Below are 12,123 nucleotides of genomic sequence, written 5' to 3' on the forward strand. Positions count from 1 at the left end.
TACTACGTTGCAGGAGCCTTCCATACATAATCTTAGGAGGTTTTTTTCCTAAATGGTTCATTGAAATGAGAATGGAAAGGCTTCTGAGGAATGCAGAAGGGACTCACAGTAAGCATTTCAGCTTCTCTTGGTGGCATGAGGTGAGAGAAAGAATCTTTAATGCTCCCTGCAGCAGGGACTAAAGCTTTCCTAGTAATATTTCACTTTTTAGGACTTGAGTAAACTTAGTCTTCAGCTTTTCACCTGACAAGATAGTAAGAAGCAACTATGGTGACATGTAGATGTTATTGTGATTGAATGTATACATAATGCTGTTAAAATGTGTCCTGAATTTGTTCTCAGAATTTTTAATTTCATCACTTTTGAGTGAATCTTTTCCAAGATCACTTGGGAAATTCCCTGTAACTGAAGATTTCCCACAAAACCATACAACATCACAAAATTCTGCTACAGCAGAAACCATAGGAAACAGTGGCAGACCACTTCTTACTGCAACACAGCCGCTGAGAAAAGCTGCATAATTATTGCCCCCCCATGTTCAAGTATTCCTAATTGCCCATGAAGTCCCCAGAGTTTGCTTCTAACAGTGGTATTGATGAAACAAAATAATCTCAGGCATTCTTGCAGTAGTTTTTTTTATTTTTTATTTCTGTTTGATAGATGTTCAGAATTCATCAGCGATTGAATACATCAGTAAATCAAAGGGCCTCTTACTGCTGTGGTGAAACTTTAGACAAAACTGAGCTCCTTCTGCTAACTACATGCAGAGAGTGGTGTTTGCATATTCTCTGAGTTGGTTTTCTTTAGTTTGTAAAACTACTTGCTTAGGAAAACTTGGGTCTTTTGGACATAATTTTGATTTTGGTCACATTGGTGTTTGTTGGTCAGATGTTGCAATGCTGTATGACTTCTGAGTCTGAAATTTAAGACTGAGGGGGAAATACTTGTCGAGTGTCCCTAACAGGTATTTTCACATGTGTTTGTTTACCTTAGGAAACATTCCTTCTCGTCACAGCTGGAAACACTATATCCACTGGTATTGAATACTTTTGTTCATGTAATGTTCATTTGTTTTTCAAGGTGATCACGAACAACGTTACTGGCAGAAGATTCTAGTGGACAGACAAGCTAAACTTAACCAGCCCCGAGAAAAGAAGCGGGGTACCGAGAAGGTAATCTGCAAGACAGTTTATTTTTCTTGTACAGCCATGGTTGAAAATCTGACTCTGTTTCTGTGTAGATAAGCATTTCTTGATACTTAACGCTTTGGTGCTGTCTTTAATCCAGTTAAATGACTTCCTACTGGTTTTGCAGCAGGATTTTACAGCCACAGAGTAGAGAACATGTGGCTGTCCTACTCCAATTGCCAAATGCAAGGCTTGTCTTTATGGAGGCAATCAGAGCAAGTTCAGTCCATGACTAAAGGCATGAAGTTAATTTGTAAGATGGATTTCCTTTGAAATCCTGTCTGGTGAGCTTATAACAAAGTTAAGCAGTCCTGGTTTGCTCTAGTGTAATAAAGTCCAGTGGTATAGTCTTAACTCTTGGGTGTGATAAAGAAAATTGTTAAGAATTAATCTCTCTTTTTCTTACAATTTACACAGTTATTTTAGTGTACTGTTCTGTGCCATTCTGAACAGTAGCGTTTTCCTGCTGCGGTCCCACTGTGTCTGTTCTGGTCCAGCAAATCCAAATGCTGCTGTGAGCGTCCATAGCTGAGCAGCTTCCAGACCATAACTAGTGACGTTTCCATCCAGCCTTGACCTTGTTGTGCCTGTCAGGCCGCAGTGTCGAGGGAGTGTTGCAATAAACCTGCAGGCTGCAGTCTCCCCTCCTGCCCCTGAAAATCCTTCCAGGCATGAAGGGCTCTTGGTTAAGCCAGATAGATCCCTTAGCTGACAGAGAGGAGCCAAAGAGTATTTTGCAGACACTTTATTGCTAGGTTTACTTCACACACCTTGCAGATAAGGCTTCTGAGTTGGATTTAAGCATAGTCTTTATGCTGGAGCTTGCAAAACTTCAGAATCATCTGACCTTACTGTTTGCTGGTGACTTTGGAGGCTTTTTGTTTCCTAGATGCTCCATTGATGCAAACAATTAAAAAACCCCTAGTTGCTCTATATATAATTGAAAAGAAATACTACATTGACCTAAAAGAACAGCAATTGTACAGGTCAAAACCTTGTCTTGTACAAGGCATATTTTACATGTATTACCTTGTTGGTTTAAACATTCTTTCAGAGATCTCATAGATAAATGTGTCTCGTTCTTTTCAAGGTGTGAATAAAGATTTTCCCCATGTGACTGATTTAATTTTCTTAAAGGCATAAAAATGGCATTTACTCTAGCCATTATTCTTTAATATAAGCAGTAAGTGATGTGAAATGTGCAGCTTCAGAGCCTTTTACCGAGTGTGCCAGGCTTTTTGTGAGGTTGGTTTTTCTGGCTTTTTAAATTATTTTCTTTTTTTCAATGTACTTTTCCGTTTTTGAACAAAAGGTGCCAGTGGCACCTTTAACTGCCATTTGGACTGTAGGTGCCCTGCTCTCAAGTTTTTGTTCCTCATCTTCTGAAGATTTGGTATGTGTTGACCAAACTGGTGTAAATTTGCCAGTAACATACCTCATCGAGGCTTGCAAATATCAACTGTTTCAGCTCTGCTTAACAATAGCAGCAGTGAGGGTGAAAACTCCTGGTCCTCCCCCTTACCCATCACCTTGCAAGGCTGGGAGGTGTTAACTTCAAAGCTTAGTGAATACTATTTAAATGCTAACACTGTTAAGTAAAACATCCAGAAAAGAATGGCTCACTATAGTCAATGACTCTTAACCCTTTAGTTACTTTTTAGCAGTCTGTATGCCAGAAACACAGACTGAGAAAAAGTGTTTCTTTGTCTGTTCATTAGTATTAATTTTAATCTTTTATTTGAACTTTCTCCTAAAGTACTCACAAATTGACTTATTTTGAAGGTCACAGTAAAAGGAAAGAAAAAAGTAATGATTCATAAACACATCAGCTGTGTATGCCATTAGTGGATCTTTCTTGCAAAGGTTCTGTTTTAAAATCCCTTACAAGATCTCTCTTTGAAAATGAGCATTTGCCTATTGTCTGATTTATACTTACAATAAAGGCTGCACTTTACACTTTATTTCAGTTAGTGTGGTTAAATGTGGGCCTAAAAGATAGATCATAAGCTATACAGCTGCGTTGATGTCCATGTATTTATAGTAATAATGAACATACATGTTGTTGCACAGACTGCTGCACAGGCTGTACACAGTAACAGCGCACAGAGATGCTTTTGAGGGTAGTTTTGGGCAGTTTGGGATTCTTCTTTTCCATGTATTGTGAAAAGTACAGTCTTAACTCAGCTTTCCTGGGGCGTGACAGGGTAAGGGTTACTGATCATTTCAACAGAGGATTTCTGGTGTTATGCCTCACCCCCAAAATAAAAAATAGTATAGATTTTACTTTCTCTGGCATAGTTCTTGTGATAAACTCAATGTCCAAAAGAGATAAGACATCCCAGGGTTCCCCAGAACTTGTGACTTGTGCCTAGCCATTCTCTGCAGTTGAAAAGGTGTTCAGTGTCAGGCTTTTCTCCCAGGCCTCGGTCGCTCATCATCATCTCTGTGCTGCTTTGTCTTGTCCCGTCCAAATCCATGTTCTCTTTAGTCTGTTGTTCGACCGTGGGATGAAACAACTGTAGTGATTTAGTGATGCAGCTGAAAAACCTTCTTGCCAGAACGATTCCTTCAGGGCAGTGCCAGTTTATGCAGAGCTCAAGCAGTTTATCAGCCTGTAGCCTTAAACTCTCTAGACTGATTGAAGTCTCCTATGCACAAAGCAAAGGCCTGAGTGGCTGTAAGCGTTCCGCTTAGGTGCCTGTCTGCTGGGAGAGGTGCTGCTAAACCTAGTTCACACCTTGGACACCCCCTTACCAGAAGGAAAGGAGGAAGTTTAAGAGGGTGGGAGTGGTGGTAGAAGTGAAAGGCCACCACTTGGTGGGCAAGTGAGAATTGGGTGTTTGTGAAGGGCGGAATAATTTGCAGACTATATGGGAAAGGAGGATAGTGGGAATGCCTGGGCACAGCCCACCCTATTCTCTTCTGATTATGCTTGGGGCTCAGGGGCTGTGTCCTTGCAAGATGGACCAGTTCTCTGTCTGTGCTAAGGGGGGGGTGGGGAGAGGCACAGATAAGCCCCTTTCCCTGGTTCTCTGAAGTTGGAATCTGTGGAAGGGCTGGGTACCTGTCTGGAGGCCTTGAACAGTGGTGTGCTTAGAAATAGGTGCCGCTACTGGATTGGTGAGCTCAAAATGGGAATTCTCGAGGCCTCTCTAAGTTTTGAGGTGTTGATATAGAAACACTCACTGATACAAACTGGGCAGTTCACATCCCGGAGCCTTCCTTCCAGTGTTTTTGATTCTACATCGCATATATTGAACGAGTGAGCCAGTGTACTCCTCACTTCTGTTTAGAGTTTAACTCTTTTAATCCATTTCTCAGATACCAAAGAGTAAAAGTAGCTCCTAGTTACATATTTACATCAGTTTTACTGCTGGAGAAAGTTTTACTTCTGGTTGAGAAAGTCCTCTGCCAGAACTTACTGTCTGATGCTGTTCAGAACATGTTAAGAATTGCAAATCAAGTTAAATGCTGGGGGCCCAGGGAGACGTACGAGTAAAATTGTGAGATTATAACTATATTTTTTACAGCACAGCAAACTGCATCCATGCAGCATGTGTGCAGAGTGTCATTCCTGACTACCAGGATCAGTGCAGCAACGCACCTTGCACTTCTGTGCTATGTGCAAGGTCCAGTGTCTGCAGGACTTAGCATTTATCATGGATAAATAGTAAATAATTTGATTTATAGGCAAAAACTTTTCAAATCTAGCCAACTTCACTGGACTGCCTGGTGAGCAAGTGCCTCTTTACCTCAGCACCAGCTAATATGTTTTAGTAGGCTCCATCAGATAAGTTAACGTAGATTTATGCTGGTGCCTTATGGATGTGCCTAGATTCACAGGAGTTTCCTGCTTTCTCACTTTTATTCAGGTGAGGCAGCCTGTGTTGTGGTTTGGGTTTTTTTTGCTCATCTTATTCATGTAACAGTTACTTCGTGAGCTCTTGCTTACGGTTGAGGAGTCTTAATGGGGCATCACAGTAACAAAGCTTGTACCTTTGCATTATTAGGATGACTTTGTTGCAATACTATGGTTAAATCTGTAAATGTTCTAGTATGGATGCTTTAAAAACAAGAATGCTTTTAACGTTGTCAGAGTTCTTGTTTTCTGCCAGAGGACACAGTAAACAGAGGTTGGAAATCAGCATGTTACATCCCACAAGAGTATTTCTTTTGCCTCAGCACTGAAAGCAGCTAGCCAGTTACCCTGGTAATTCAGGCAACCTCCTTAAAATACAGTTGAAAACACACACATCCCTGGTCAGACAGGGTTTGGAGTGAGGGATTCCTAGCATCAGTGTTCTTCCAAACTTCACCATTATTTCTCAAGATGAATTCTCAGCAGGGTTGTGACACATGCTGTATTGTTTTCCTGGCCTGAAGGATGGTCCCCATCTGGATTTCCATGGATTTGTTTCTTCGCTGAGTGTAGAAAATGACACAGTATTCCTAAGGCTTTGGTTTTTTTCCCCCCTGGTCTGACCTTGTTTTTCTTACATCAGTAGCAGCATAAATCCAGTAAAAGGGGGGAGTTCTAACTTAGTGCATGAGACTGCGTTTTGGGATTTTTGAAGTTGAAATTCATTTATTCTCTTGAAATCAATTTTTTTCCCTTCAACCATGTTAAGAGGAAAAAGGGATGGAATGAAAGATGCTGTGCTGTCCAGAGATTGAAGAGATGCCTTACTGTTTGTGATAGGTCTGAAGGCAATACTGAAAGGGCTGCTTTAACCTTTCTTTTTGTCAGATGTACAGGTTAGCTCAGCTCTTCACAGAGTAGCTTTTTCTTATGAAGTTGGGTAAATTTGGGAATAATATATTCATGGTTATAAAATAAAATGGTAACAATGTAGTTTTCCTCTAACCTTTTGTACAATGTTTTTTCTGTTTGCAGTTAATTGCTAAAGCTGAAAGAATGAGACTTGAAAAGACTCAACAAACAAGTAAACATATTCGCTTCACTGAAAATAACTGACCAAGACTGATTGTGCTGTTCAAAGTGAACTACGTATTTAAAAACACCCAAACTCCACAAACCCCACTGCTTACAGCAACTAAACCTTTTCTAAGGAGGCATAAAAACCTGATTAATTTGATTCATAATTCTGCAGGCTGCAAGTGTGAAGATTGTTCTGAATCCCATTTGGAAGTAGGCTGAATGTTTACTGCTTCTGCGCCTGTAGGTAAAGCTTTCTGGAAAAAAAGAGTGTTATGAGATGTTGCTTTAGTTCTGGTTTTGGTTTTGGGGTTGTTTTTTGGTTTGTTTGTTTGGTTTTGGGTTTTTTTGTATGTTGAAGTTTTATACACTAGGTTATGAAATAAAATGCTTGAGAAATTTTCAGTTGTGCATCTTTAATTCTGCACTCTGCTTTATGACACTATAAATAATAAACCTGGTTAATGCCAAATATAAACCTCCCTAGGGCCTCTGTTTAGTCCATCACACTGTTGAGAATTACAGTAGAATGAGTATATAACCTTTGTGTAGCTTTCAGTGGCTAGGACTGTCAGCAAATCTGTCATTGAGAAGTCTGGAAGAAAATCTACTTGTGTGAAGTGCACACTAAACTGTCTGTAGGCATTTCTTTTCAGAAGAATCTTCGGGGGAGGAAATGAGAAACCTTTTGTGTGTTACATCTGGTAACTGTAGCTCCAGAACTAATTCTGACTTACAGATAAGTGTTGAAGTTGTGTAGTGCACACGTTAAGCTGGTGACCTCAATGTGCCTTGAAGTATTTCATTGTAGACTGGCAGTATTTCAAAAACAAAAAGCCAAATAAAAAACTCCTAAAGATAAAATTAGAATAATAGCAAAGGTTAAACTTAATGTATGACGAAGTGTGCTGTTAGAGATCTCTCCATTAATGTAAAGATAAATTTACATGTTTATTTGTGAGATCGTCTTAGTGTGTTTTATTGCAGGGCAAATGAGATGCTAACACATTGGTTTATGAAAGTGTGAAACTTCCTTATAAATAGAAAGATGAGCAAGTTATTTGGAAACTAGAAGTACATTCCTAAAATACCATCAGAGGCTCTTGAAGGAAAACTCACATGACACTGTAGGTGGTTTTGCAGCTATAGCTTTTTCTGATAAGGTAGATTGACATTTTTTAATTCTATGCTATCAAATTACTGGAGCAGTGGAGGTATTTTAATGATATATGTTATAATAAAGTTTGGTGACCCTGGTGTATTTTTGCTAAGAAAAGAATCTGCACTATTTCTCCTGAATTCTTGAAAGCAGTGTGGATATAATAGGTATGGTGGTTTTGAAGTTGGGGAGAACAGGAGCCAAAGGAGGAAAGAAAAATGGGAAAAAATATATTTCAAGAGATGATAGCAAAGCATATGAATTGTAATGAAACTATCCAAGCTATAAATAATGTAGAGAAGCAGCACAGTGAGAATGGAGGAGTGTTCATGGAGCACCATTTATGTGCTGGTACTTGTGGTTTAGCAAGTGCTGGGAACTGTTTACTTGGACGGTCCATAAGCTCAGGTAGCACCAAGTCTCTCTCGTTCGCTCCCACAAGATTGGGATCAGGATCCGAGCCACCAGCAGACGGCATCCCTCTCCTGGGGCCGTGAGGGAGGAATGGAGAGGATTAGCACGAGTCAATGGGGAGGGTATAGCGGTGATCAGGATAAAGATAGTGGAAATACGGAGGGGAAAAGTGCAAGATAAGAGGCAAACTTTCAGGGCGGAGGGGAAGAGCTTGCTAATGGTTCTTGGAAACTGCATATGAACAATTCCTCCCAGGGGGCTGTGGAAGGAAGGCTGGGTACTGACCCCTGTGCCAGGCGCTCCTGTGTGGACTTCAGCAGCATTCAGATGTTTAGTCCAATTGCAGGATTTTCATTGTTACTATTTAATAGTCAAATTTTCTCTTACACTACGTGGGTAAGATAATTGATAACACACTGGAGAGAACTGATATACCTAGCTAGGAAAAGGATTGGTCAGTGAATCTCTCCTGGGCATCCTGCCTGAAAGACAGATTATTCTTTTTTCCACTTCTGTGATGTGATAGAGGAAAAAAACCCAACATCCTATGAGGGGTAAAATGCTTTGGATTTCTCTGCTGAAGTTCATTTAAACCAAATTTCATCCATGTTATAAATAATTCAGATCATAAGTGATTCAGGCTTTTTATGTTTTGCAGAGAGTGGAGCAGAATTGCAAAAGCATAAGTTGTGGAGTTTAATAGTTCCTGACTTGAACACATACCAAGAGAAGTCAACCTTCTGTTCCTTTCCATATTTATATAGGTTAAATCTTTACAATTAAATATCACTTTTCTTTCTCTTCTTTTCCAAACCAGTGCAGAAATTGGCTTCAGGAGAAAAGGGTGGTGTTTAGTACTTTCTGAAGAAGTTAATAGCATTTTTGCCACTTAATTCAGAGGTCATGTATGGAGGGCATGGTCTGTGTGCTCTTACAAAGTGAGCTTCGATTCTTAAATACGCCAGAATGGTTTAGTAATCTTTTTTTGCTTGTTTTTAAGCACACAAGACAATTAATGTCTGTTAGCCCTCCCCATCAACATATGCTAAGAAGAGGAGTCCATCTGTTGAGTTTTGCCATCTCTTAGAGGTACTTTGTATTTGGCTGTGCCTTTAGTGAAGCCTGGCACCTCTGCCAGTGGCAGTGGTTCAGTTTGTTGCTTACATTCAAATTTTCTGCCCTCCTGTTTTTCTTCAGGTTTATCCATTCCTAGGAACTTCCAACAGTGACTTTATACCCTTTTTAATTCCACACCACTCCCACCCTCTCCCCGTGAAATACCACATTTTACTTAAAATTCAGGATGAGACCTTAAAATTATAGGAATTCATAACCTTGGACTGCTTGGTTTTGCCGATTTTTCTGTCTCCCTTGACTGCTGAGTGTTTTGGAAGAACATCATTAGACATAAATATGCCTGGAGCAAAACCCAGCATCGATTCTGCTCTTTGTGACCCAGCATAGAGCTGGATCTGACATTATTTTTAGCACTCACATTTTTGCCTCTTTTCCACAGACTGTGTGTGGCAGCAGCAGGACTGTGACTGACCTGTGTGAGGCCTTCGGTGCCAGCAGAACATTTGTAATTTGGATCTTCAGTTAAAAATCAAAACTAACAGGAAGATTTTATGATTGTAGATCTCGTCATCTGTGATCTTGTCCTCTGAAGGCTTCTTTGGTTTCTCCTCTGACACAATATTTCCAAGTTTAAGAGATTGGCCTCTTGAGTACTGTTGCCTTGCAGCACGGACCGTAGGGGTTACCATCATGGTGCCAACTTGCTGACTGAGACCAAGACTCTGTTGTGAGCTTTGCATGGGTAAAAAGCTCAGGAGTAAAAGGGGCAACAAGGAGGATGGGAGCAGAGGAGTGCAGTGGTCGATGTGATGGCAAGTAAGAGTTATTTTTAATGAGCGAGTGGAGGACTTCAGTGGTGCTGGAAGAGAGCAGCAGGGCCTCCTTGCTGTCAGCCACAGAGCCACTGCATGCATTTAACACACTCATGCTACCCACATCTTCAGATGTGTGTCCTCCCATTCTGGGACTCTCTGCCTCCCCCAAACTGTATTTGTGCACTAAAAGCACTGGAAGGAGGAACCTGGTTTTAGTAAAACACCCATGCTCAAAAGCAGCAGCCTCCCAGTCCACGATGACTGGCCCTGCACGTTTGCAGTAGCCAGTGGTCTGCAGTCAGTGCAGGATCCCACTTGCAGCACAGTGCTTGTACCCTGTTGCCCTTTCTACCTGTCTCTGCAGTGGAGCAAAGCTGCTTTATTTTTGATTTTGCACCTTGTGTTAATTTGTGAGTTTCTTCTGTAAGATCTTAGAGTCACCTGGAGTAAGCAGAAAGTCAGAAATAAACTCTAATTCTGTAATTTTTTTACCATCTGACCAAGCCTGATTTAACTTTGCCGCTTTTATCCATTTTATCTTACACAGCCAGTACTGGTCTTCTGGGTTTGTTTTGTTTTGTTTTTTCTCCCTAAGATCTACTCTGTATCCTATTTAAACCAAACTTTAAGGCAGTCCTTGAAAGCTAGCAGGTAAGTAAATTAGCTTTTTCTAGAGAGGCTCTAAATCGAATTAGAAAATTACCCTCTGATAGATGACAAAGGCACTTGCCTGCCCATGTCCTCTAGAACATAGGTCAGTTGTCATAATTGCTTACTTAATGGTACCATAGTGTCTATTGATCTCAGACAGGATTAAATCATGGGAATAACGCTGTATAATGCTGTAAAAAATAATTGTATAAGGTATGCTTGGGTGACTTTGAAATGTGCCTGAGTGGAGAGAAAATACAGTTATCTTACTTACAGGTGATTTAAGTTTCTGTGCATGGTGTTAAGGAAGTTATTCCCTATGGAAAGCAGAATATTCTTCCTAGCATTAGATCCTCTTTATTTGCATCAGTTGTGGCTCTGTAATGGAGGCATATGGATTGCTTAGCTAATTCACACCCAGAACAATCACAGTTATATTTGTACCACTGGTATTAAAGCTTTACATTCCTAAAGCATTTCCTTTTCTTGTAGCAGGTTAGAAATTTGGTCCCTGCAAGTCCTGAAGAGCATTTATTTTAAATGCTAGTGCACAGCTGTCATGTTTTGGTGGGTTTCACCTTTTTAAATACACCAGTAAGTGTTTCGTCAGTGTGTTACAGAAATGGCGGGGAGAACATCAGTTTATCAAGGGAAAAAACTTACTTCTAGCTCCTTTGAACCTGGGAACTGCTGATGCCAAGAGGCCAGGCAGTTCTTTGGGGAACTTGGCAACCCACAGGCCAGCTCTCCTATTCATTCCTCTACGCTGGAACCTGTGTTGATGTGTACTTAGCATGCGTAGCCATTATTCAAGTCACACCAATCACTATGAAAACAGGGGAACGGGAAGTCAGGAGAGTATGGGAGAGCTTTGCTCGCTGTTGCCGAGGTGACTCGTTTTGAGTTGCTTCAACACTCACTCATCGTTGCTGCAGTTTTATTGCCTCACGGCATTTTGAGTGCAACCAAACAAACCCTCGAGGGTGAAAAAGAGTGGGAGAAGGATAAATGGAAGGAGCAAACTTGAAAGCCGACGGCTGCCTGCGTTCCTGCAGTGGGATTTTACTTAAGGCCATAAACTGCCCCGTTTCTGTCACCTTTAGCAGGGTTGGGGGCAGAGCAGGAGGCAGCAGGTTGGGGCTCCATCCCATTAAAAGGTTTTTATTCTACTCTTCCTAGACACATCTGTGGGGTTGCGGGTTCTGCCTGGGCTGGGCTGCGGGGCCTCTCCAGGGACCCCGCAGAGGCTCTGGCCAGCAGAGGGCAAAGCCGCCACATGCTTAGGGCAGGTCCGCATCTAGTGTGTTTTACACCCCACCTGATCCCACGGATTAAGCTCTATACATAAATCGCGGGGGGGGAGGCGCGGAGAGAGGGAAACAAGTCCCCTCTATTCCCATGGAGCATGCCAGGTGACCAGGTTGCAGGGTCCCCAGGCATCAGCTATAATCCCTGGCTCTCATCTGCTGCCTTAATTGGACCAGAAAGATGCTTTTCTAGTATATTCGGGAGAAATATTCATCATATGGGAAAATCTTCTCCAAGATAACTAAAACTGCTTCATCTGGTTGAATACCCTCCTGCTTCAGACAGCAGAGCTATCCACAGAGAAATTTGGGTAGTTTGGCCTGAATTACTCTTCACAGTCAATAAGAGACCAGATGAAGGCAAGTTTCATCAACACAGAGATCTCCGCTGTCTGGTGGTGGGAGCATACATCGTGATGTGTGGGATGCAGGTTACATGTGTTACCTTCTTTTGCTTTTGGCAAAAGGAAGAATTAATACAAAAGTAGGAAGCTTCCCAACTCCTTGACTCTGTGGAGGGAGCTTCTTCCAGTTCCCCTAGCTTCTGAATAATGTATGGAGCAGACATGGTTGAATA

The 12,123-nt window shown here is 41.3% G+C and overlaps 1 protein-coding gene across 4 annotated transcripts in view; it reads left to right on the top strand.

Moving 5' to 3' along the window:
* The window catches only part of LARP7 (La ribonucleoprotein 7, transcriptional regulator), a 29,445-nt gene extending 21,574 nt beyond the window's left edge, over positions 1-7,871 (top strand). For 3 of the 4 annotated variants that reach the window (XM_030479941.1, XM_030479942.1, XM_030479943.1), the window contains exons 12-13: positions 1,081-1,172; positions 6,082-6,529. In XM_030479941.1, coding sequence (XP_030335801.1) covers positions 1,081-1,172; positions 6,082-6,162 — 173 coding nt within the window. In that variant the 3' untranslated portion in view covers positions 6,163-6,529. Of the gene's footprint in view, positions 1-1,080; positions 1,173-6,081 lie in introns of all 4 variants that reach the window. The other variant, XM_030479940.1, reaches the window with a different exon arrangement.
* Positions 7,872-12,123: the final 4,252 nt, after the last annotated feature.

This window comes from Strigops habroptila, chromosome 3 (genome assembly GCF_004027225.2).
Source record: "Strigops habroptila isolate Jane chromosome 3, bStrHab1.2.pri, whole genome shotgun sequence".
Lineage (NCBI taxonomy): Eukaryota > Metazoa > Chordata > Aves > Psittaciformes > Psittacidae > Strigops > Strigops habroptila.